At 50.4% G+C, this 23112-nt stretch overlaps 2 protein-coding genes across 3 annotated transcripts; one reads left to right on the top strand and one right to left on the bottom strand.

Moving 5' to 3' along the window:
* Nucleotides 1–1625: 1625 nt before the first annotated feature.
* MLF2 (myeloid leukemia factor 2) lies at nucleotides 1626–8828 on the bottom strand. 2 transcript variants are annotated; one of them, XM_072360288.1, is made up of 9 exons: nucleotides 8665–8828; nucleotides 8460–8535; nucleotides 6501–6627; nucleotides 6021–6056; nucleotides 4486–4539; nucleotides 3653–3778; nucleotides 3152–3311; nucleotides 2825–3065; nucleotides 1626–2228 (listed from the first exon to the last, which is right to left on the bottom strand). In XM_072360288.1, exons 2-8 carry the CDS (start codon nucleotides 8507–8509, stop codon nucleotides 2887–2889), a joined length of 732 nt encoding a protein of 243 aa, XP_072216389.1. In that variant the 5' UTR covers nucleotides 8510–8535; nucleotides 8665–8828; the 3' UTR covers nucleotides 1626–2228; nucleotides 2825–2886. The 2 variants fall into 2 exon arrangements, with proteins under 2 accessions (XP_072216389.1, XP_072216398.1); XM_072360297.1 differs by having other exon boundaries at nucleotides 8686–8823.
* A 5006-nt stretch (nucleotides 8829–13834) lies between these two features.
* Nucleotides 13835–17491, top strand: PTMS (parathymosin). The gene is made up of 5 exons (XM_072338798.1): nucleotides 13835–14223; nucleotides 14865–14936; nucleotides 15666–15747; nucleotides 15915–15979; nucleotides 16484–17491. The coding sequence occupies exons 1-5, from the start codon at nucleotides 14176–14178 to the stop codon at nucleotides 16532–16534; spliced, it is 318 nt and encodes a 105-aa protein (XP_072194899.1). The 5' UTR covers nucleotides 13835–14175; the 3' UTR covers nucleotides 16535–17491.
* Nucleotides 17492–23112: the final 5621 nt, after the last annotated feature.

Here is a 23112-nt window from a genome sequence, read left to right as displayed (position 1 = left end):
ATCCCCTCTATCATTATGTCCATCTCCCTCTTCTCTTCTTCAGACATCAGCTTAAAGAACAGCCAGGACATTGTGGCTGTTCACTGCCTCAACACTAAAAACGACTTTGAGTTCAGTTGGTTCTTTTCTGGATCAAAGCATGAGGTATCACATCTTGCATCAGTTTGAGATTACTGCTGAGACAAGGGCTCTATTGCTTCAACTCCTTCTCTCAAGGTCTGGCAACCCCAAGAAGACTCATCTTCCACTAAGCCTCCCTTAGTGTGTAGCTACTTCTTTGACCTTGCCCACTTTGAGGCCTGCCTAGGCCATGATACCTCTAGCAACTCCAGCCACTTCCAGGGAGCAGCTAACTTACACTCTTCCAACACCTACTTCACTGTCTCAATCAAGTTTCCTCTCATCACCTCAGTGGATGCCGAAGACTTCTCCAACCGCACCCCAGCTGTGGAGGCCTTGGTAAATAGCCACCTGAAGAACAAGACTGTGCTGGGGATTGCTATGGGACAGAACAGGCTACAGAAGTGGGGAAAGAGCATGCCATAAGCCAAGGCTCTGCCCAGTGCACCTTTGGAGGGTAGAATTTATGTACACTCCACACAAAGCTTTAAACACCAGATTCCACATTTGGTTTTCAGGACAAAACAACCAGTACTCAGCAAGATCCCTGTTCCTGTTAGCTCCCAGATGGACAACGTGGAAATACATGGTAGAATCCTGGCACACTGCTTTCAAGTGTAAGTCATGCACTAATTTCCTTTGTTCCGTTCCAAGTGAATTTATGGTTTACATAGCAATGTGTTGCAGTACAAGAAGGATTTTACAGAGCAGCAGCCATGGATCGAGATAAAGACTTCACAGAGCAGCAGCTGCGGAGCAGGATAAACAGCATGAGAACCAAGGACACCTCTAGGAAAAGAATGAATGGCTCGTGGCTTTGAAGGGGGGCTTTAGGGTTGTTATTGCAGTAGCTTTCCTCCAATTAGTGTGTGTGATTTTTGAACACCCTCGTCTGTCTGCTATAAAAGTACAGCTTTTCGGGCAATAAAGTGGAAGCTTGTTTATCTCTCATATTGAGTCGGCTACCTGCTTCCCCATGCTTAGTTTGGCAGCCTTTCTCCACCCGCAGCAATGCACGCCAGAGCAGGAAACTGGCCCAAGAATACAGGAGATCTTTCTTAGTCCTGTACTCCTAATGCCTTTCCAACTTCATCTAATAGCAGAGTTAAGAAGAGATCATTAATAACCGTGTCAAATGCTGTCAGCCCTGGTTGCAAAGAAATAAAATATGGGAATATTCCCCAGCCATGTAGGAACCCCCAGAGGCCTTGTTCAAGGCTGCGCGGATGGCCAGGCAGCAAGAAAGACCAACCAATCCCTGTCAAACATGCAGTGAGACCACAACAATTAAAGGGCATTTTTGCAAATGGTGGCTTGCTGGGTCACCTTTCACAATTTCCACCTGGTCACTGAGCATTATCTCATATTTTCACATGAAAAGCCTTTACAGAAGAGTTACAATTAGACACCAAGTTTCTCATCAGTAATTTCCTAATGATACAAAAATTACTTGATTCCACAGCAGACAGGATTAGATCAGCAGAAGATAAAACCGGATCCAAAAGTTCTTTACAGTTTGTTTCTTTATTCAGTAAACATCTAGTTACAAGTTTCACAAATTAAAAAAGTGGAGGAGCCAACCGAAGAGATGGAGGGGAGGGGAGGGCACAAGCTATCCAGCTTCCGTTCTGCTCCTCACCTCTCTAAAACACATCCTTCAGCTACTCCATAGCTGTACCAAGAATTCAGGAGGGGAATAGAAGCCTTTGTCCCGGTGAGGGGACTAACACAGGGGTCTAGCAGGATTCCCTCATCTTTCTTTCACAGGGGACTAAACACAAACTTCATAACCAGCCCAACCCACCACAGAAAGAGTGGAAAAGACAGAAGCAGCAAGGCGGCAGCTCCTCATGCCCACCACTACTGGCAGAAAGAACAGAACCAAAGGAGAGCGGAAAGGGAACGGGCGATTAATGTGTTCCTTACACATTAGTGAGATTCTCCATGAACCACTGCAGCACCCAAAATGGGGCAGAAAATAATAAAAAAAGGCAATGCAGAAGATTAGTTGTTTTGTTTCAATTCTTAAGTAGCAGGGAGGTTAATACTAAATTTGAGAAGGGTCCAAGTGGTGCTTTGAAGGAGCTTCAGAGTTTCACTGTCTGTACCTGGAAGGAAGGGAAATAAAGAGAGAACATAAAAAGAGCAAAAAGTGATTAGAATCATGGAATTAGAATCATAGAATTACGCAGGTTGGAAAAGACCTCAAAGATCAAGTCCAACCTCATATGGCTGCATTAGAAAGCAGCAATGAAGACAGATAAGATTTAACAATAATAAGAAGAAATCCCAAATTTCAAGTTCCAGACCATACCCAAACGAACCCTCAAAACACAGGCCAGGAAGCAGCACTTGTTTTTATTTCAAACTAGACTGACAGTAAAAAGTCCCTAGGTTCCACACAGTGATAACGCGCAATCCTCTATGGATTGTGATCCTACAACAACTTATACCATTTCAACCATCACCTGAGGCGGACATCACATATTTTTCTTGGTGACAAAGCTAACTTGAACAGCTTCAACCTTCCCACTCAGTATTTCCTCAAGACTTCCATCTTCCTCTGCTCTTTACATTAAGTGAGAAAACACGCTTCCAACTGACATTTCAAAATAAGCAAGACTGGGGCAGTGAAAAGAAAATCCATACGGCTGAGAGCCAGCCAGGCAACGGAGAATGAAAAAAGAGCCGTGTTAGGACTTACAGGAGCGCGTAGGTAGATTTGGGGGTGACCATGTTGCACCCCCCACAAGGTCTGCTCTGCATTCACCAGTCATATCGACGGGACTGTCTGGAGGGAGAATCCTCAGGGCCCTGGATTGCAAGACGAGTCCCTTCAGCCCGGCGGCTGCTGCCGCCTTCGTGACGCCGGTATTCCAGCCCTCGCTGTGGCCGGAAGCGGGATGTCTCTCGCCTCCACTCATCATCAAACGCAGCTGCATCACCTGAGTCAGGAAGAACAAGCTCAGCCAGAGAAAAGGTGGGATGTGGCAGCTGGGTTTGCTGAGATGGAAGACAGGACAGTACTCACTTTCATCCATATTGATGTAGTCCTGCCTCTCTTCCTGGTCACCTGTACGATGGTTCCGGGATCGCTGCATGATGTGCGCTCTCTCCCTGATATGGTGTCCAATAGACATTTGTTCCAAGCCACTGTCTGAGTCCCTTACGGTCCGCCTAGTCTCACGGATCTGAGGGTAGATTTGAGAATCAACATTTTAATTCATTGCCCCAGCCCAATTAGACACTGGGTCTTGCCTACAGTACTTCAGTCATGCTGTGCTTACTACCAGTCCATCGAGTGCAACATATAATGAGGAAGAAAAGACTTCCTTTCCAGCTGGCACTTTTCATCTCCTCTCAGGGGTGCTCAGCATGGTTCAATGACTCACAACACATTCCTCAGTTCACAACTGACTGCAAAGCAGAAATGCTGTGGGTGGCCAACACTTAGCCACCAGTGAAACACTATCCTTCCCCACCAAAACCAGCAGCCTCCTACTGGGATGACACACCGTGGGCTCCTCCTTACCCCACCAGGTGCTGAACGCATCTCTGAGGTCTCCTGATAGACTTTGGGCCCATCACCCAGGTTGGAATAGGAGATGACAGTTGAAGAGGTAAATGTCTGACAGTTTGCACCACTTGTCATGTGCTCCTGCAAAAGAAAACGGGCAACGGCATAATGAAGAAAAGAGGGAAGAAGAGATAACAGCCACTTCTCTCTCCATACAACAAAGCAGGAGAGAATTATGAAAGTATCTATGCTGCATTCACCCTGGAGGGAGGGTGCAATGAAGATGGATCCAGGCTCTGCTCAGTGGTGCCTCGTTTCAGGACCAGAGACCAAGAGCACAGACTGGAATACAGGAGGTTCTCTTTAAACATCAGGAAGCACACACTTACTGTGCACAAGGACAGGCTGCCCAAAGGAGTTGTGGAGTCCCCTCTTTGGAGACCCTCAAAAACCACCTGAATGCGGGCCTGGGCATCCTGCTCTAGGTGTCCCTGCTTTAGCAGTTTGTATACTCAGAGACATTCAGAGATCCCTTCCAATCTCAACCATTCTGTGGTTCTGCAAGTACAAGCACCATCGGTCCATCTTTTTGGAGAACAACTCTTGTTTCTTGCTCAGGTCTACTGTCATACTTTCATCCTATTCCATCTCTCCTCCCTGCATTCAGCAGGCATGCCCCAGGAACAACATCTCTGTCACTCCATCCTGCTCAGCAGGATGTTACAGCTTCACCACCCTAACAGCTTGATCACAGCCAGCACAATAGGACAGCAGACAACAGAGAGGATGGTAGAAGCACCATCAGTACTTCCCTCCTTAATGCAGATTAAGTTATTGAAGGTTCTTACCATGTTCCCAATCATGTCGTTCATCATGCCAAACATGTCTATAAAGCCACCTGCCTAAGAAAAAAAGAGCACAGGAACAGTCAATTTGGATGGGTATGGGAGAAAAGAATTACAACAGCCTGTCTGCAAACTGCTGCCTAGGGGGAAAAAAACAAAAGCAAACAGAAAAAAACACCATGTTTTTTCCCATTCTATCTATGGATTGGGAAAAAAAATATATGGTTGCTGTTCTCTGCAATCTCTTCAGACTGCACTGCCAACATATTCTTGCTCTCCAGATCTCTGGATCCGATAGCGTTCTTTTAGTTTAACTCTGATACCCAATGCACTAAGGTTTGTGAATTCAGGTACTCAGCAATGTTAAGAGATCAAACCCCAGGATATACGCTAATAGTTGACTTAGCTGTAAGACAGTCATCACTGCCAACTCTTGATTTAAACCACACAGGACTTTTTACAGATTGTTTTCTATCATAAGAACTTTTCTTACTCTCCCTATAGGGAAAGAAGATGTTAAAATCGTGACTGTTTTTAATCTGGCAAACCTAAAGGCTGCAGTTAGTATACTCAGCCAGCAGGTCTGACAGATTAATTGTGCAATATGTAAACAAAATTATTGTGTCAGTTTAAAGGCACTGATTCCTTTTTCCCTTCTTCAAGTGGCTTCTTGTTCTTGTTTAAAGCAGACCAGAACTCACACGCAATGTTATTACCCTTTGAAGTCCAACTGTTTGTATTATTAATCCTTTTCTGAACTAGAATGATTCCAGGATGCTTCATTGAGTCAATCTCGCAGAACAAGGCACCTAAATCTGCTGGATCTGGAATAATTTAATTCCACTGTATTACTACAATAGATAACTGAGATCAACAAGCTCCAGGAACAACATTCTCCCATACATCCAGCTATTCTCATTCCAATTCTCTTCTCTTGAATTACTCTCTTAGCTTTTCATTCTGCAACCATTTTCAAAGGAAGTTCAATTATTGCCTCTGCCTAATGACGGCCAACTCTTTTCCATGTGTCATCACAGTTTCACAATGATCTCCAAACAGATCCACAGCTGCTTCTTAGACACATGAGGTTAAGAGACACTCCATTCTTCCTAGATATCACCTATCTCAATTCCTATGAAATACCATGCTGCAACAGCTTTATGGATCTTCTCTGTTCACGGTGCCCATATAAATGGACTCCACTAAAACAGCTCCACAGACTACACTGAGTATGAGGAGACGAAGTGGAAGGTCTAAAATCATACAGCAACTCAGGAATAGCAGTGCAGGAGGAACCAGTTATCTTCAGTTTACCATTTATTATAAATCTAATAATAAATAGAGCTAGTTCTAGTCTCATTCATTGAACTAGTTCTAGTTCATTCTAGTCTCTTCAAACTGTCCCACTCTCATTATCTGTTAAGATACATGGGCTTATTCACATTTCTGCTACTGGTTGCTACAGCTCTAACACATCTCAAGGTGAAGCTACACATTTGGGAAGCTTCGAACTTGGCAGTGAAAAACAGAGGACTTACCATGCCCAGCATCCCAAAGGGTGAAACAGCTCCTGCCTGTTGAGACAGCAGAAAAACAGAATAAACAACCAAACACCAGATAGTCCTCAGAGTACCCACATCCTTGGAAGCAGGACTTGGAAGACTCAGAGCCAATAAACACACGAAAAAAGCAACTCACTGACTCATGAGGGTTTAAACAGTATCACCACTAACAAACCAAACAGAAGGGATATTAACCAATTTCCTTCAGTTATAGTGAGTTATGGCTCTGAGACACAATATACACACACCTTCCCTTCCTCCCATTCAACCTAGAATACAGTTGCCTATAAATACACGTGGAGTGGAAAAACAGCAAGAACATCACTGTTACTGAAACCAGTTCTACATCCACTGACTAAGAAGGTGAGGGAAATGCTCAATTCAATAATGGTGGGGGAAAGAAGGTTAACAAGACGGTTTAAAGAAATCCTAGCCTGCAGTCAGCCCCTCTCTTACCTGCATCCTACGGCCAGCCTGGCGAGCCCCAGGCGTGGTCCCATCAGTGATACCAAGCAGCGGGCCAAAGCCAAAACTTCCAGAAAGCATGCGGTTCATGTGCTGCCGGTGGATAGCAAAAGGGTCCCTTTTGAAAAGATTGAGAGAACGATGGTGAGAAAAGGATGACAGAACACAAAGCCCTGTATAATACACACATTCTGACTCGGAGTTTCTCTTATGCAACTGTGACTGTATTTTCTAAGCTGAAAATCCAGAAGCCCAAGAATACAGTGTTGCGTATGCTAATCCTTGGGGCTGGATCCCATTTTTTCTCTTGTGACTGAAAGTATTATGCCACAGAAACTCTCTTACACACTAACTAATGTCTATTCAGCAACAGCTCCATGCTCTGTTCCCACTAATTCTTTTGAGCCAAGCATGGCTAAGGGTACTCCAAAACCTCACTGCTCTATGAGGTAAAAGATCTGCAGTCCAAACGCTACCATCATCTCATACTCATTTCCTCTTGAGCCATCAAAACTCTTTACATTAACAGCCACAACACACAAACTGTTCTAGAAGAATGGATCTCCATTTTGCAGGGAAGCACACAAAGACCACTGCCTTGGCTGCAAAGAGAGGGTCACACTTAACAGGATTAGAGTGCACCTGGTCCTAATTGTTGTTCTCTCACCTCTTTAGGCACGCACACACAAACACAGTAACCAGAATCTCCAGAACACACCACATGGTCTGACACTGACTGTTTGATACCCCTCCACCCTAAATCATCTCATTTTGCTATTGTCCTGGGATTTTACGTGCTCAACCACAAAAGGCTGACATCATAGAAAGCTTTTACAGGTCCAAGTCTCAGTGTGAGAATGAAAGAGTACAATGATTAGGGTCCCTATATGTTTCTCCTTTCCTTCCTGCGCAGCCTCTACTTCGAGGACATACTTGTACACACTGGAGAAGCAAGGAGGGAAAAAGTAGAACGGGGACAGTCACAAAAAACAGCAGCCACGCTAAAGAGTCTGAGAAGTATCACAGCATCTCCCTGCACATCTGGTAGTTCTGCATTCATCCTTCCAGAGCATAAACAACCTGAACAGCACATAATTTCCTGAGATCACAAAAGCACCTAGCACAAACCAATACTTTCCTGTTTCTGCTGGGAATACTTTGCATAATAAAAGCTAGACTCATAGCTGCCACATCAGTGAGAATGTACACTCACTCTGTGACTGAGACTTCCAGGTCTCCTCTCCTACTAATTTGCTTACAGTTGATAACATTCTTATAATCAACTTCATAAGCAAGAGCAGGGCTTTGTTTTCCTACATAAATTAATTCTAACTAATTTATAGCAGTGCCACGCTTCACACAAACTCCTACCGTGTAACACTCTAATCCTTAACTGCTTTGGCAAGAACCACCACCTCTCATCAGTTGCAACCCATTTCTGGGCAGGGGACAGAAATAAAAGTAATCAGTAAGAGGAACCCCAAAGCAGCGTTATTGGGACCCGCATCAGGTTTTCGGGCTTGTATTTTAAAACTACTAGAATTCTCCTCGTTTAGTCCCTCACAACCTGACAGCTCCTTCAGCAGCCTTCTCCAGCTTCATTAATGAACTCTTCGGCGGAGCGGCAACAAACAACAGACACAGAAGACGTTATCAAAACCTTACTCCTTATACACAGAAATCCTTAAGCACAGATAAAGGTCGGGCACTCCAGCGCTGCTTTCCTCAGACAGTCACGGTGCATTTGGCCTACTTTATTTAATTACGCTGTCCTCCAAATCCGCTGTGGTACGGCTGGCACGAAGCGGGCCGCTCCCCGTGCCCCCCCATTATCCCCCCTCCCCTCCCGGAACGCTGGCGCTCCCGCAGTCAGCTCCACGCACCCGCCCGGCAGGCGCTGCCGCAGCGCCCCGGCCCGCCCGCCCCCTCGAGCCTCCCCATCCGACTCACATAGCGAACATGGGGTCCTCCGGCTCCCCGTCCCTCATCAACCGGAACATGCTGCTGTCCTCGACGGGGGCGGGCTCTGCGGAGGGAGGGAGAAGCGCTGAGCAGGCCGCGAGCGCGTCGCACCCCGCCCGGCCGCAAAGGCGGCCGCCCCCAGACCCGGACCTCACCTCCCCACCGCCACCCCCGGCCCCGGGCTCGCCCCCACCTGCCGTGCCCCTTCTCCTGCCTGCAGACGCGCCGGGCGGTGCCGAGGGGACGACGGCAGGAAAAAGACGAAGAAGGAGAGAAGACCGAGGAAGACGCGGGCCGCTCACGCCCGGGCTCCCATGGCGGCTCGCACCCCGCTCACCCCTTCCGCTCCAGCCGGCTCGCCTCGCGCATGCGCGCACAGGCCCGGAGCTCCGTGCGCTAGCGGAGGAGGCGGGGAGCCGGGCCGGGCAGGAAGCGGCGGCCGGGCCCAGCTGCTCGGGGCAGAGCGCCGCCGTCACTGCGGGGCGCCCCCTGGCGGTGCGCGCATCCCGCCCGCTCCGCTGCTTCTCGCTGAGAGAGGCCGCGGGAGGCCCGCCATCGGTCAGAACCCACCCCTAGGCACGGAAACTCACCCGGAGCCTCCGCAAACGCCGCCTAGGCCTCACTGCCTCCCGTTTTGTGATCCCGAATCGCCCTTCAGAGTATCCCAGCCTGGAAAGCGTTTCCTGTTCGGCGTGTTCTCCGTCAACCCTTGGGCGGGCCCGTGCTGGATTGGGTGTGTGCAGCTAGCAGGGAAGGATCCAGGGGCAGGGAGAGAGCTGCTTGGACAAGAAAGAAAGCATTCTTTATGGGATTGGGAGCAGGGCTGAGACAAAATGACCCGCTTTGCACAGATCCCAGCAATCATCCCACCCCCAGAGATGGCAGGGCTCCTGCAGCTGTTCCCAAACGCAGTGTCAGGCATTACTGCCTCCCCGACACGGAGGCGGGGGAAGCAGTGGCAGGAGTGCATACTGTAACCTATGGAACCTATGGAACCTATGTTACCAGCAATGTTACCAGTTAGGCAAATCTGGCTCACTGGCGGCTGAAGCTATGTGAGCCCCTGGAACACAGACAAGTTCCCCACTGTCAGAAATGCAGAATCTACATTTTTGTACTCCATTTGTACACGAGGCTTCTGTACTCCACTTAGTACATTACATCTAACACACGCCAAGCAGATGGCTGTTTGCTGAGACACACAATACCTAAGGATTGGGCCGTGGACGCACAGCACGACTCACATTTGTGTCCTGCCACACTCTCTGTTGAAGCTGTTTCAGGTTTCTGTCATAAATCAAAACCATTACCCACACTGCCTCCTTTCCTTTTTTAAAGCAGTCCAGACAGAGGAGAACAGGGGAAGAGGAGAGGCTGAGCGAAGGGCAAAATGGAAGCAAGGAGTGATGCCACTGCCCTGAGCTCCACCTTCTGCTGCCTGCTGCTGACTCGCTGCCAATCAGCATCCCTCCCCCTAACGTTCCCATCACTGTGTGCTGCGCAGTCAGCCAAAGGGGCAACCACAGTGTACGCGTTTTCAAAGCAAACTGAATATCACGTGGTGTGGGTAAATAAACGCTATGCTGAATACCAGACCTTTTACCTGCTTCTTCCAGGGACCGATCGTTGTTGCCAAGAGGACAGACACAGCTTCTGAACACAACCAAATATTCCAGGGCTCCAGTGGAACGTCCGTGTGACAAAGAAATTCTCATTATCAGAAGTCAAAACTACCCACAGCCACTTCTGCTTTGGTTCCTTTCATCCGCGCCTCTTACGTAATCCTCAGCCAGCAACTAATTCTGGCCTCAGATGAAGGGCACCCTAAGAGAAGGACAGCTCTGGTTTGATCCTCAGGAGTGTCAATATCTGAAATGCTAGAGCCAGCTCACTGTGACTGGGGTATGTGTTGCTTAGCAGTGATTACTTTCCGAGTATTTTGTTCAAGAATGAGTCTGCCACACAGTGAGTGAGAAGCACGACCTCCATCTGTGCCATATCAGTGAAGACAAGTTCACAAAAATCATGATCCAAAACCTTCCTTCCCTTTCTGATCCTCTCGCAGGCTGGTTCTCATCACTAATCAGTTTCTTTCACTCCTCTTGCTTCCTCTCATTATGCTATCCACACTGTTACCCAGCCCTCAGCAGTGCTCATTTACATTGCTTCTTGCGAAGACATATTTTCCAAATGCAAAGCTTGGCCAGTGGTTGAATTATCAGAAATTTCCTCTTAGCTTCAGGTTATGGCACCATGGAGGACAAATGCAGTCAATAACCTGAATGATTTTTAATGGACACGGGATAGAAAAAATGAACAATGTGGATTAAATGCATACATGTGTAAGTATTGCATCTAAACAGATGCACACATCCACAAAAACACAAAGCACAAACAGCATGCTACACAAAAATGGTAACTTACAGAGCAAATTACATATCCGGGCTGCGGACACGCATACTGTTGATGCTCCCAGTGACATATCACACCACTTCTGTACCTCCATCATCCTGTCTAAAGGCTGAAGACTCCAAAAAAGATGGAATATATTCTGCTGAGTTTGCAAAGCAACTTGAAGCAAAGACTGCTGAACTTACTGAAAAGCAACTTACATCTGCAGATTGCATGATGAGTTTAGTTGCGTATGCCACCAAGGGATACATTCAGATGGGAGAGAGGAGCAGAGAAAAGCTATAAATTGATCCATCAAAGCGGTACCAATGTGATGGAGGAACAGAAGGGCCTGAGAAAGACTTACAGAAGTCAGTGAAAGGATGCCCACGGGGACTAAGTGAAGGAATTGCATACTAGAATCCAATGAAATCCCCCTATCAGGATCTGAGGAGCAGCTGGGCTGCAGAAGCAGGAACGTCCCAGGGCATGGAGAGGAGTTTCAATCAGGATATGAGAGAGAAAACCTACCTGCTATGGGCATGCAGGGAAAAACGGGATGTGAAGAACGAATGGGGACACGAGCTGAATTTTGTACGTACAAGAAAGGAAAGCAGAAAAAACACAGGAGAAACAGCCATGGGAATAACGCTGACAAAGGATACAGGTATGTGGCAAAAGTTCAGAACCTACAGATCTGAGTAAAAGCTGCAAAGAGGATACAGTGTGAATAGGAAGAAGCAAGACTGCGCCCTGAGAACTGGAGTACACAGGGGGAAGGAAGAGGTCACAGACCTAACCAAATGGCCCCTTTTCACAGGTGGTTGGAAACATACTTTCCTCTCATAAACAGCCGTTTGTGTATTTGCATCTGAGGGCGTTGCCTGTGTCAACATAACTCTTTGGGCAACAGTATCATCACCAAATACAATCTTCACTTTTTCTCCCCAAGGATGTTGCATTGAGGCCTGCTTGTGCATCAGCATGGATACGTCTCTGGTAGAGGATGCGTGATGGTGCAGCTTTGTGTGTGCAGGAGTTGAGGCTGTAAAGATAAGGACAAAAATCCTGGATTGGTGCACAGAACAGCAGAGCTGTGAGTCATGCATCTCTGCCAAGGAGCAGCACAGTATGACAACACCCAGCCAGCAACTTCATATATATATATATATATATTTTTCCTCCTATTTTTGAGCGCGGCTCCAGAAATTCACATTTTCTGTTTTCTGCAGAAAAGAGGGATGAAAGTGGAACCAAATGGCAGAGCTCAAGTGTTGACAGCACGTAGACCTGAGAAGATGGCTAGAGGGGCTTATAAAACAGGCGGAAAAACAACGAATGCGTGCGTTTTCATGATGTGTTCTGCCTGTATTACACTGGATCTGCATGTCTGAGTTAAGTACAGCTTCCTTGGAGCAGGCAGCACGTACCGTATGCAGCTAGGAAGAGCACAGCTTAGTCACATAATCTGAGGGGAAGCTGCTGTAGCTGGAGACGACAAGGTGAGGATCTCATACCTCCGTGTCACCCATGTGGTCTTTTATGCCATCTCCTTCCTACTCTCCCTCAGGAGATGCGTACTTAGTTCTCTCCCTGTTACCTAAGTACCGACCTTTTGTTCTGCCAAATACTCACACGGAACCACATCTGATGGAGCTCAGATCACTGGTTCTAGGGTCAGACATAGTACTGAGGCACACCGAGTTTGAAAGGCTCTTGTGCCTCACTGGGACGGGCTACGTAGGGCAGCGCCGCGGCTGGGCCGGCCTTTCCATCCTTGCCTCACCCTTCCCTTCCAACGTGCAGTCCCCGCCGCGCCCCGGTCCTGCCCAGAGCTCGGCCGAGGCGCCTCTTTCCCGGCACAGCGGTGCCCAAGCGGGCCGGCAGGTGGCGCCGCCGCACGCCTACCGCGCCCCCGAACACCCGAGCGATGCGGCCGGCGGCATTGCCGTCAGCCCCGCGGCAGCGCTCGGCCGGCGGACTCAGAGCGGCGGGCAGCGGGAGGGCCGGGCTGCCCGGGGAGCAGCCGCAGATCCCCGCGGAAAACGCAGGGCTTCGTACTCCGCTGCGTTCGCCGCCGTACGGCCGCGGACGAGCGTCCCGCAGCGCGGGACTCGGCTTTAGGCGCCGACGACTCACAGGGGGCCCGCAGCGCCCCCGAACGTCACCCGACGTCCTTCCCGCCGGCCGAGGCAGGGCGGTGGAAAGGGAGGGCGGCGACGGACTTAGGGACGAGCGCGGCTCGGCGACCGCCGCCTCTCGCCCCGCGCTCCGTCCTCGCGCCGTGCCCGTATCCCCACGTGCCCTCCCCTCTCCTCGCAGCGACGGTCCCCGCGCCCCCTCCCCCGCGCAGAGCCTCCCCCCGACGACCAATAGGAAGCCTGTTGCCAGGCAAACCGCTCATTTGAATGGCCCAATCGGACGCCCGCCCTCGGTCCCTCCTTATATGGGGAAGCGGGACGCGCTGGCCGCCCCTCCCCCACCCGCTTCAACGCCGGCTGGCGGCCCGGCCCCGCCCCCTGCCTCCGCCGCAGAGCGCGGGAAAAACAGCCTCCCGCCCGCCCCACCCCCACCGCGGGTCCGCGCGGGGCCCCGGCCCGGCAGGACGCGGCGGCGGGGAGGAGCCCCGGCTGGCAGCGCTTCCAGGGGGAGGGCGGCAGCCGAGTGGAAAATTCCAGGCGGGAGCGGCACGAGCCGGCCCGTCGCCAGGCTTGCCCGGCGCTGCCCCGCGGCGCCTCCCGCCGAGCCCGCGCCGGCCGCTCGCCCCGAGGCGCTGCCCTGCGGCGCGAGGAGCGGCGAGCCTCGGCCCGCGCCTTGCTCGGGCGAGTTGCGCGGGACGGCGCGGCGGCTCCTCCCTCGCACCTCGCGGCCGTCTATGGGCGCGGGGCGGGCCGGCTCGGAGGCACCGCCGCGCCGTCACCCGACCGAGCGGCGGCGGGACGCCGTGCGGGGCCGGCCGTCTGACGGCGGGCGGGCGGTCCGCGGTCCGCGCAGACCGCACATTGTTCTCGGGGCCCGCTCCGCCGACGGCCGTCCTCCGCCTCCCTCCCTCCCTCCTCCGCCCTCTCCCCTCCCTTTGCCAGGTCCCTCCTTCCCTCGTCACCCGGCGCTGTATAAATCCCCTCCGCCGCCGTATCCCCCATCGCGGCAGACCTAGGCACTTTGGCCCCGGGGCGGGATCCGTGCCGCCGGACCGCTGGGACTCGGAGCTCCCGCCGCGCGCCGACCCCCCCCTCTCCCCGCTCCCAGCGCTCTCTCTCCTCCTTGGGGGGTCCCCGACGCTCGCTCGCGGCCCCGCGCTGCCCCTGACAGGATGTCGGAGAAACGCGTCGAGGAGGCGCCGGCGGAGCTGAGCGCCAAGGTGAGCCCCTCCGCGGCCCTTATCGGCCGCCCCCTCCCGACGGCCCCGACCGCCCGGCCGGCAGGGGGGCGCGCGCGGCCCTCCGCCAATGGGGAGCGGGGGCGGGGGGCGCGAGGGCCCGCGCGCGGGATCCCGCTCGGCGAGGTGGGGGAAAGGGGGGGGCGGAGCGGCGCGGGTCCGAGGGGGGCGCGGAGGGGCCGGGGGCCCCGCTCTGTCACGCGGGTCTGGGAGCGCGCGCGGGGGCTCCGCGCGGCTATAGCGGTCGATAAAAAAGCGGAAAGCCGACCGAAAGAGAGCACAAAGGTGGCAGCCGGACGGCCGGAGGCGCGCCGACAACCTGCCGCCCCGCTCCGGCGGGAGGAGGCGGGGGGCGGGAGCCTCGGCGCTAGAGGGCCGTCCCCTGGCCCGGGGCCGCCCTGCCCGGCGCCGCGCGGCCGGCCCCGAGGCGTGCCTCCGGCCGGGCTGCCCTGCGTGGTTGCGAGAGCCGGGCTGCCCGCCGTGTGTCGTCCGCGCCTCCGTTCGGCGTCTTCCTGTCCCGAGCCCTCTTTGTCTGAGACCGCGCGTCCCATCGGCTTCGTTTCTGGCCGCTGAGCGCTGCCATGTTTTGGTTTTGTTTTTTTTTTTTCCCATCTTGCGTATAGGAAATGAAGGAGAAGAAGGAGAAACTAGAGGAGAAAGCAGTCCACAAAGAAAAGAAGAAGGAGATAGTAGAGGTGAGGTATAGAGTAATCTCTTCGAGGCGCGGTGAGGGAGATGGGAGGACTTTGGAAGGGTCATCGGCTAAAGTCGCTGCGGGAAGTGAGAGTGAAGGGAGGCAGGGGAAGGGAACTGAGCAGCCAGGCTTCGGAGGGAGGGTGGCAAACGGACGAGACCTAGGGTAACCGTGGAGAACGAGTCTTGAAGAACTCGGTGTAGTGAGCACGGTCCGTGAGCGGGAGGATCAGAGAGGAGAACGGAGGCAGGGCAGATGGAAGTCAGGAGGTGGCAGCAAGGGGATGCAGCGCGGCATCTCCTCGGGTATCCCCAGTACTTGAGGAGTTTGGGCTGAGGGAGCGGCAAGGAGATGCACAGACTGGCAGAGGTCAGGAGCATCTGGAGTAGATGGACTCCAGCTGTCATTAGCTTGTAGCCAGAAAGATGTTTCTATTGTTGGAATTAGGTGGCAGCAGCGTGTCATGATACAAGCTCATGCATGTCACAGGTTCACGGTGGTGAGGAGGGAACTGGGCATTTGGTTTTGTCAAGGAGGCAGGCATGAGGGGAGGAAGGCTTTGGCAGTGTGGGACAGCTGATGTGGGAGGGTCCGAGTCACAGTGCAGAGGTCGCTTGCTTGGTGTGTGCTTGCAACTGGACGCTGGGATGTTCTTGCTCTTGCAGCAAAGAGCACGTGGGGACGTCATCCTGACAATAAGTTTCTGCTCTGACAAATTTGTTTTGCTTAGGATGAGGAGAATGGAGCTGAAGAGGATGCGGAAGAGAATCCTGAAGATGTGGATGAAGAAGAAGGTGGTGATGAGGATGACGGTGGGTATGATTAGTATGGGGAGAATGGGGGGTTTGCAGGAAGGGCAGATTTGGGGGAAATAAACAATAAGGGAAATTCCTCCTCTGGGATCTTTGACTGTGAGAATATGTTTCCTTAAGTGCTACTTTAATTAACTTGTAATTTCTGCTCTTGCTTGTGCTTTTAGAAGGAGATGAGAATGGGCAAGAGCAGGATGGACATGCAGAAAAACGATCTGCAGAGGAGGAGGAGGTGAGTGGTTGTGTGGGTAAAGGCAGTGAAAAGGAACAGGATGAACACGCTGTGTGCAGATGAAGTCCATGAGGATGCTGCTGCTGAGTGTCTCAGTGTTTCAGCAGCAGATGAGCAAACAGACCTGATGTGGCAAAGGAACAATAAAGCTTCATGAGTTTTTGGTGGGATCCGGGGCCAGTCAATGTGCGGGGTGACAACCCTGCTCTAAAACCTGTAATATCTGGGCTACAGGCCAAGTCTCAGGGTCTGTGTGAAGTGGTGTAAGCCTGTGCTTGCTCTGCCTCCTGATTGCAGCAGTGTAGGTGCTGCTGCAAAAGAAGCTGTCCGTGTCTTAACCACTGTCAGCAAAGCAGTCATCAGACACTCAAAGTACTTCCAAGAGGAATGGATTTAGGGTGGCTAAGTGAATTTTGGCATGGAGGAAAGAGCAGCAGTAAGAATTGGATGTGCTGGTGCGGCGATTGCTGGTAACTTTTTTTTCCTTCTCTTTGTCGTACTCAGGATGAAGTGGATCCAAAGAGGCAGAAGACAGAAAATGGGTCCTCCGCTTGAGTCCTCCCCTCCCATTTCCTCTGTTCCGTCCATCTCTCCTCCTCCATTCCAGCCTGTGCTTGCACTGTCCATTAGCCTCTGGCTTCACACAATCTCAGATGAGGAAAGGTTAGAAAAGCTCTCAAACAGGGAATACAGCAGTTTCCTTCCCATCCAAAGATCCAGCCCATCTGTGACGTTCCCCACCTGAAATTATTCCACCTCCCCACATCCTTCCAGCTGTGCCCCACATACAAATGAACCTCTTCCCTCAAGAATCTCATCATTTTCCATCGTGGCCCAATGCATAACCTTGCCAGGCCTATATGACTGGCTGTTCACACGGCAAGCACCTCTCATTCCTTTTCACTCGCCCTCCCTTTTCACTAATGTGACTGAGATTCTTGACAGCTTCTGCTCCCAGGACCTGCTGTCAGTCAGATGTTCTCCCTGAGTCCCAGAGGCTGCGGGCACAGATCTCATGGTGCATTTTCTAGTCCTAGGCCTCCTCTCATCTGCTTTCCCATTGAACCCGAGAGACTAGTAAAAAGAATATTACGAGCAAATAATGGTTCTGTTAAACCGTATGCAGAGATGGGATTTATCTTAAGCTTCTTTTTTTTTTTTTTCCAAGTTTACATGACAGACAGCAAGCTGACCCTCGTGAATTTTTCAGAAGCTAAGGGTTGTTTTTATATATGAATTTCATCTGAACTGCATATATATATATTTTTTAATTTGGAGGCTTTTTTAAAACAAATCAAGAGAGAAATAAATTGGGGACCAAACTTTGACTTCCATTTTTTTCTGTTGAGATTCTCTTGTGACCATTTTTTTTTTTCTTTTTCTTTTTTTTTTTTTTTGTAAATTAAAGGCAATATAGCCACAGCATTTTCTATGGCACAAACATCACGAGGATTATAGATATAAATATATATATTGTTTTCAACTAGCACTGTAAATAAAAGCGTTTAAAAATATTTCAGACAGCTTGTGTGGATGGTTGTGTCTGTCTTAGGTTATGCTCCGGTCAGTACAAGTCGGTCTGTGGAGAAAAAAACAGGATGGCTTGGATAGCAGCTGGTGGATAGAAGAAAGACAGTTAAAAACCTGTGAGAGTTATTTAAATGGCACCTGCGTGCTGCAGATCAGCATGCACGGGTTCTGCTCCCTCCCTCTCACGCGGCTCCATCTGCCAGGCACTCGCAGTGAGGATGCACGACAAACGTTAAGGTAAAGCTCTGGGGCTGTCACGAGGCTCTGGAAACAAACAGAGCCTCTGTACTGGATGATGGTGGCTCAGAAATGGAGCCTAAGCTGTGCCTGCTGTGTGCGGGCAAGCGCTGCTTTGCAGCTCGGCAGCATCCCTGCCCCAGCTGGCATCGAAAGTGACCTGTGCAGCAACAGTCACAGAATTGAAAGGGAAGTGTTTAGAGAGCAAGAGCTTCAGTTCTTTGTCCCACCTGCTGCCTGGGAGAGATCTGTCAAATAATTGTCTTTTATCTTTGGAGACCTTTAAAGTTGCTGTTACTGTTACTTCCTTTTTAAACTCCCAATTTTGGCAGTCACACAATGAGTGACCGAGCCTGGGAGCTGTAAATAATACCAACTTTTGTCTGTGCATCAGCGGCTTTGTGCGTGCCCAGTGACAGCAACAGATGAGACACTGGCAGTACAAACAGTCACTGGTCTCTGGAGATGCAAGGCATCCATTGTCATCTTCTCCAAATGTCCCTGTTTGGCTGCAGGACCGGCCTGGCATGCAGAGCGACAAGGATGTGGTGCAAACGGCACAGCTGCTGCCAACCCTCTTCCCACCTATACAGGTCTCTGGAACAGCCCCATCTCCAGCTGAAGCCATACGTTGGGCTCTGTGTTTGGGTGCTTTGCTGTCATACCAGCACGGGCTGTGTTTGTGCAGCTCCGTCCTGTTCCACGGAGAGCTCAGCAGCTGCAGCCACCTCCATTTTGGCCATCTCCCCAGTGAGCAGCATTTCAAAAGCAGGTAGCTCTTGCATCAGGCTGACTTGCAATGCCTCTCCCTGCTCCCACTCGCCCTGGGCACCGTGATGAATGTGCTGATTCAACCCGCACGTATCATTTAACCACACTTGTGCAATTTTATGTTCCTACTATTGCTCCATTTAAAAAAACTGATAGATTCCAGTCCCTGCTCATTTCAAAATACTTTCACGTTGGAGCAAGTCTTCAGGATTCACCCCAGGTTTTTCTGACCAGTCAACTTTTACTGTTTAGTACCAAATATAGATAAATTAGAGGATAATCCAACCTCTACAAAAGGCCCTTCAAATTTCCACGCAACTTCCCAGCAGCAGTGCCATTGTTTGAGTAGTGAGGAGTGCTTGTGCAGGTGAGAAAGTGGGAGAGGAGCCTGCTTTCCACATGAGTACAACAGCAGCATCTCTGGCTCTATCCATCCGATCACCCTGGAGTAAGCAGGGCAGCACCTGCCTGTTATGGCAGCACGAGCTGCATAAGCAGCCATTCCTCACTTCCTCTGAGGGAAATGCTGCAGGACACAGAGAAGTGATGAAGGGCTGGCAGCTGGTTTCCACATGTCTCTATGGAGTCCTCAATTCCACAGCTTCTTCCTGGTTCTTCCATCTTGTTCAGTTTTACTGCACACCTTTGTCACCACCTGTGGATAGAAGATACAGCTGAAGGAAAGGAAATAGAAGAATATCTGCTTCTGCATTCATCCATCTCAGTGCTCTGCAGGATGTCGTTGTTGACCTGAGAGCTACAGATAACAGCGGGGTGTTGCACAGTTGAGTTCCTTTCCTTGGAGCAGGCCAGACAATCACAGCAAGAGGTTTCAGAGTTCCAGAAAAAGTTGTGGATATGGAGGTACGCTCTGCACTTTGCATCCAAACCTGCAGAAGCCTTTCACCATTGAGCCTAATTCAGTAAAACCAGTGGTGGTATCATGCTGGCACCAACAAGGTAAGCCCATCTTTACCAGTGATTCCTCAGAAGCAGTGATAACATCCAGAGACCTTAGCCACCTTTCTCAGCTCTGCGCTAATCCTCTGCTCATTTCAGTTAATTCCTGCCACCATCTGTCAGCCTGATCAGCTGGGGGCAGAACTCCCTCAAAGCTGTCTAAAGGTCACACTAGAAGTCAGCACACACTGGGATTAGTCTGCAAGAGGCTGGCTGTGCAGGAATGTGCACTGGATGGACTTGTCTCTTGGTCAGGCCTTACCGCTGGGCCAAGTGCAATTGCAGACCAGACCTTAGTTTCTAATATGCCTGCAGTGAAGTCCTTAGTGGTTTCGTATGAAAGAGGTTTTGCTGTCAGGAGGCAATTCTGTAAGCAGCTTTCTTGCCCTGATGACAGCGTTGTTAGAGCTCTCTAGATGTTTGGTGTCAATGGCCCTTTTCTTTCTGCGATGTTCAGTTGCTCTACCTGTAGCTCAGGTGATACATGGAAGGTGTGTCTTGCTAAAGGAGACAAGGCCCAGTGGTTGTGGGCATGGACTGGCTGTGTCCACACCATGGTGTGGTGGGTTTGGGTAAGATGCCTCCATAGCTCTAGAGGTCATTACTACTTTTCAACTGCATTCTCCAGTTTGAAGAAGCTGAATGAATGGGATGGTTGGACAACGGGTCCACCAGCTCACAGCCTGAAGGTGAGGGGCTGAGTCTCACAGCCTCAGCATGGCCATTGGTAGGGAGAGGCTACATGGGATAGCAAAGCCCAGCCAGCACTGGCTGCTTGGAACAGTCCAGAAGTTCTGTGGGCACACCAGGCCTTCCTCATCTGGGCAGAGCAGGATAAGGTGGAAGCTGGGCAACAGGAAGCTGTGAGCAGACACATCTGAGTGCCTGCTCCTTCTGAGGGGCCATGTAGGCATGGTCTCATGAAGAAGACAGCTCAGGCTGTGCTGGTGAGCTGTGGATGAGAAGCACGAGAGGAGGCAGCTGGTCTCAGTGTTGGCTGAATTAAGTGTGTCAGTGCTGCTGGTACATGTAAAAGAATCTGATCTACCTTTGGCATCAACTCTGCTGTGAACAAGGAGATTGGTGTAGAGACCTCAAAGGTCCCCTCCCACCAGCATCTTTCTCTGAGTGTATGAAGAAATAGAAGCCTGCCATGGAAGCTTGAACCAAACTGCCGAGCACAGAAACAAATGTTCTTTGCATATTCTAGCTGTCCTCTCCTCATTTCCACCTCAGGCAAATGATGCTCCCCACCCAGTCTCTTTGGTCTTTCACATCAGTTTTAAGCCAGTAAATGAAACAAGATTGTCACAATCAAAATTATCATGCCATCAGAACCATGAGCCCTCCTTCACACCTGGAACAAGTGTGCCCTCTGAACGCTGCTGGTCAGGGGGGAAAAACCTTTCATGCTTTAGGAAAGCCCATAGCCACTCTTCTGTTTCAACTTTAATAATAATAATAATAATAATTGCAGGTACATTACATCTCTTTGCAGCATTTCTCTGGGATAAGAGGCCTTTTTAGGCCCTCTGATTAGTAGTCACGTTTCTCAGTCAATTCCCATATGCCAGATGGGAAACTAATGCAACTCGCCTTTCCAGATCCTTAAGAAGCCCATGTACTTTTCCCTCCCACTTCTCCCTTATTTCAAGAGTGGAGTCAAAGATACATTTGTGGCTGAGTCAGCCTGTGCATTTTCTTAGGGAGGAATTCTGTGTTTACATGTGTGGGCTCAGACTGGGGACACGTCGCAGAAGGACAGCGCTGGAACGTTGCCTCTCACTGGACAGGTTTGGGGCTTACTTCCTGGGGAGCTCTTACTATTGTAGCAAAACATGGACAGTCACAAGGGTGAGGGAAGACCCAGGGTGTTAGTAAGCAAAGGTTGTAGCCATGCAGGACCAAGACTGGTGTCATCAAATATAGCTTTGATCTTATGGAAGGCATTTCCCACCAGAAGCAGAAGAGATGCTTTCCTATTTCAGGCTGCTCCAGAAGAAAAGGCTCTACCCCTATCATCCCAGCTGGAAGTCTCTGCAGATAGCAGTTGTTCCTTAGCTAAGCCTCAGAGAACTGTCAGTTCCGAGCAGGCAAAGCTTCCTCTTGTCAGGTGTATTGGGGCAGGCAGGCTATGGCAGGTGGCTAGGAGCCTTTCTGCAAATTACTCTTCAGAAAGGACAAATGAGCGTGCAACCCATAGTGGAGCTGTTGGTGACACCCAGCTGATATTATCTGTCTCTAGGTGGTTGTAGGACCTGCATGTTCTACAGACTTCTAGAGTTTTTAATAATGACATTTATGGCTCCCATTCTCTGCCATATATCTTTAACAATTTTTCTCAGGAAGTCCAGTTCAATATTTCCGGGGTCCTAATGGAGTTCTACATGCTTACTTCTCTGTTTAGTTGCTTCATCCATGAAGTAGCACCATCATGTCAGCAGGGTGCTAGGCCGTATGTCTTGCCACGACAAATTCTGTTGCTAAGTCTGAAATGTAACTGGAGCATCATGCATTCAAGCTCCTAAAGGCTATAAGATGTAGCATCTAGTAGTCATTTTCCAGAGCTCTGTGACTGTGTCTCCCTTTGCCTCTTTGTCAAGTCAGATGGAGTCATGTTTTAGACTTTCCCAGCTATCCCAGCAATTCATTTTACATAGTGTGAATATCAAACCTTTTTTGTTTGTTTGTTTGTTTGTTTGTTTCCCTGGAAGCTTAGCCTGCAAACATGATGATCAGACTTTGAAACAAAACAGAATTAGGATACACGATGTGTTATGAAAATCATTGAAGACCCTTACCTGAAGCCTCCTCCAAAATCTTTCTTCTGTTGCATTTCCAGATGATTTCATTAAAGAGCATCTCCTGTGGCTCATCTTTCATTGCTGCAGGACTCAGCAGTCCTCCGGGGCACTGCTAACAGTGTGCTGTGTTGACTGTAACTTCCTCATGTGAGAGAATTCCATTCCACCTCAGTTTTTCTATGTTTTAAAGTGTTTCCAGATCATATTCTAACCTAACATCTCCCAACTGTGGCAGGATTCCCACAGGTGAGCCAAAATTGCCCAGTGCTGCACTGCCTCTTACTCCAAAGGGTGAAAAGCCTACAGATAGCTGATGGGATCCCAAACAGCTGATGAGAAAGAATGCCATCTTGGAACAGCACTATGCAGCAGAATATCTCAGTGCTGTATGTGCAGTCATCACTGAAGCCTCCAAGGGGGCCCTCAGCAAGATTCAATCCTGTGTTATCTGGGCTCTTCTGGGCACACAGGCTCTTCTTTCAGGATCTATGCTTGCACTCGATACAGAGCACCATTCGAAGATAACAGGCAACACAACCAGCTGTAGCTTGAACTGATTTCTGTTTCGGTTTGGAGGGTGCACGTTCTATTGTTTTCCCCAAGCCTCTCAAACGGGCTCATTAGAGAGGGACCGGAGTCCTGCAAGCACAGGGCTTCATCTTTCCCGTCTGAAGTGCCCCCTGGTGGCACCACATCGCACACGTCGGTCAATTCTTGACCGAAAGACGACGAGCGGTCACCCGCAGTTTCTTCTCCCCCAGAACATTCAGCACAGAGCGTGCTGTGAGCTGCCTCTTCCTGGAGGAGCAAAGAAGGACTCTCATCGCACCT

Source organism: Excalfactoria chinensis, chromosome 1 (genome assembly GCF_039878825.1).
Source record: "Excalfactoria chinensis isolate bCotChi1 chromosome 1, bCotChi1.hap2, whole genome shotgun sequence".
Taxonomy (NCBI): Eukaryota; Metazoa; Chordata; class Aves; order Galliformes; family Phasianidae; genus Excalfactoria; species Excalfactoria chinensis.
The sequence above is the reverse complement of the archived record's forward strand: the minus strand, read 5'-3'. Positions and strand labels throughout refer to the sequence as shown.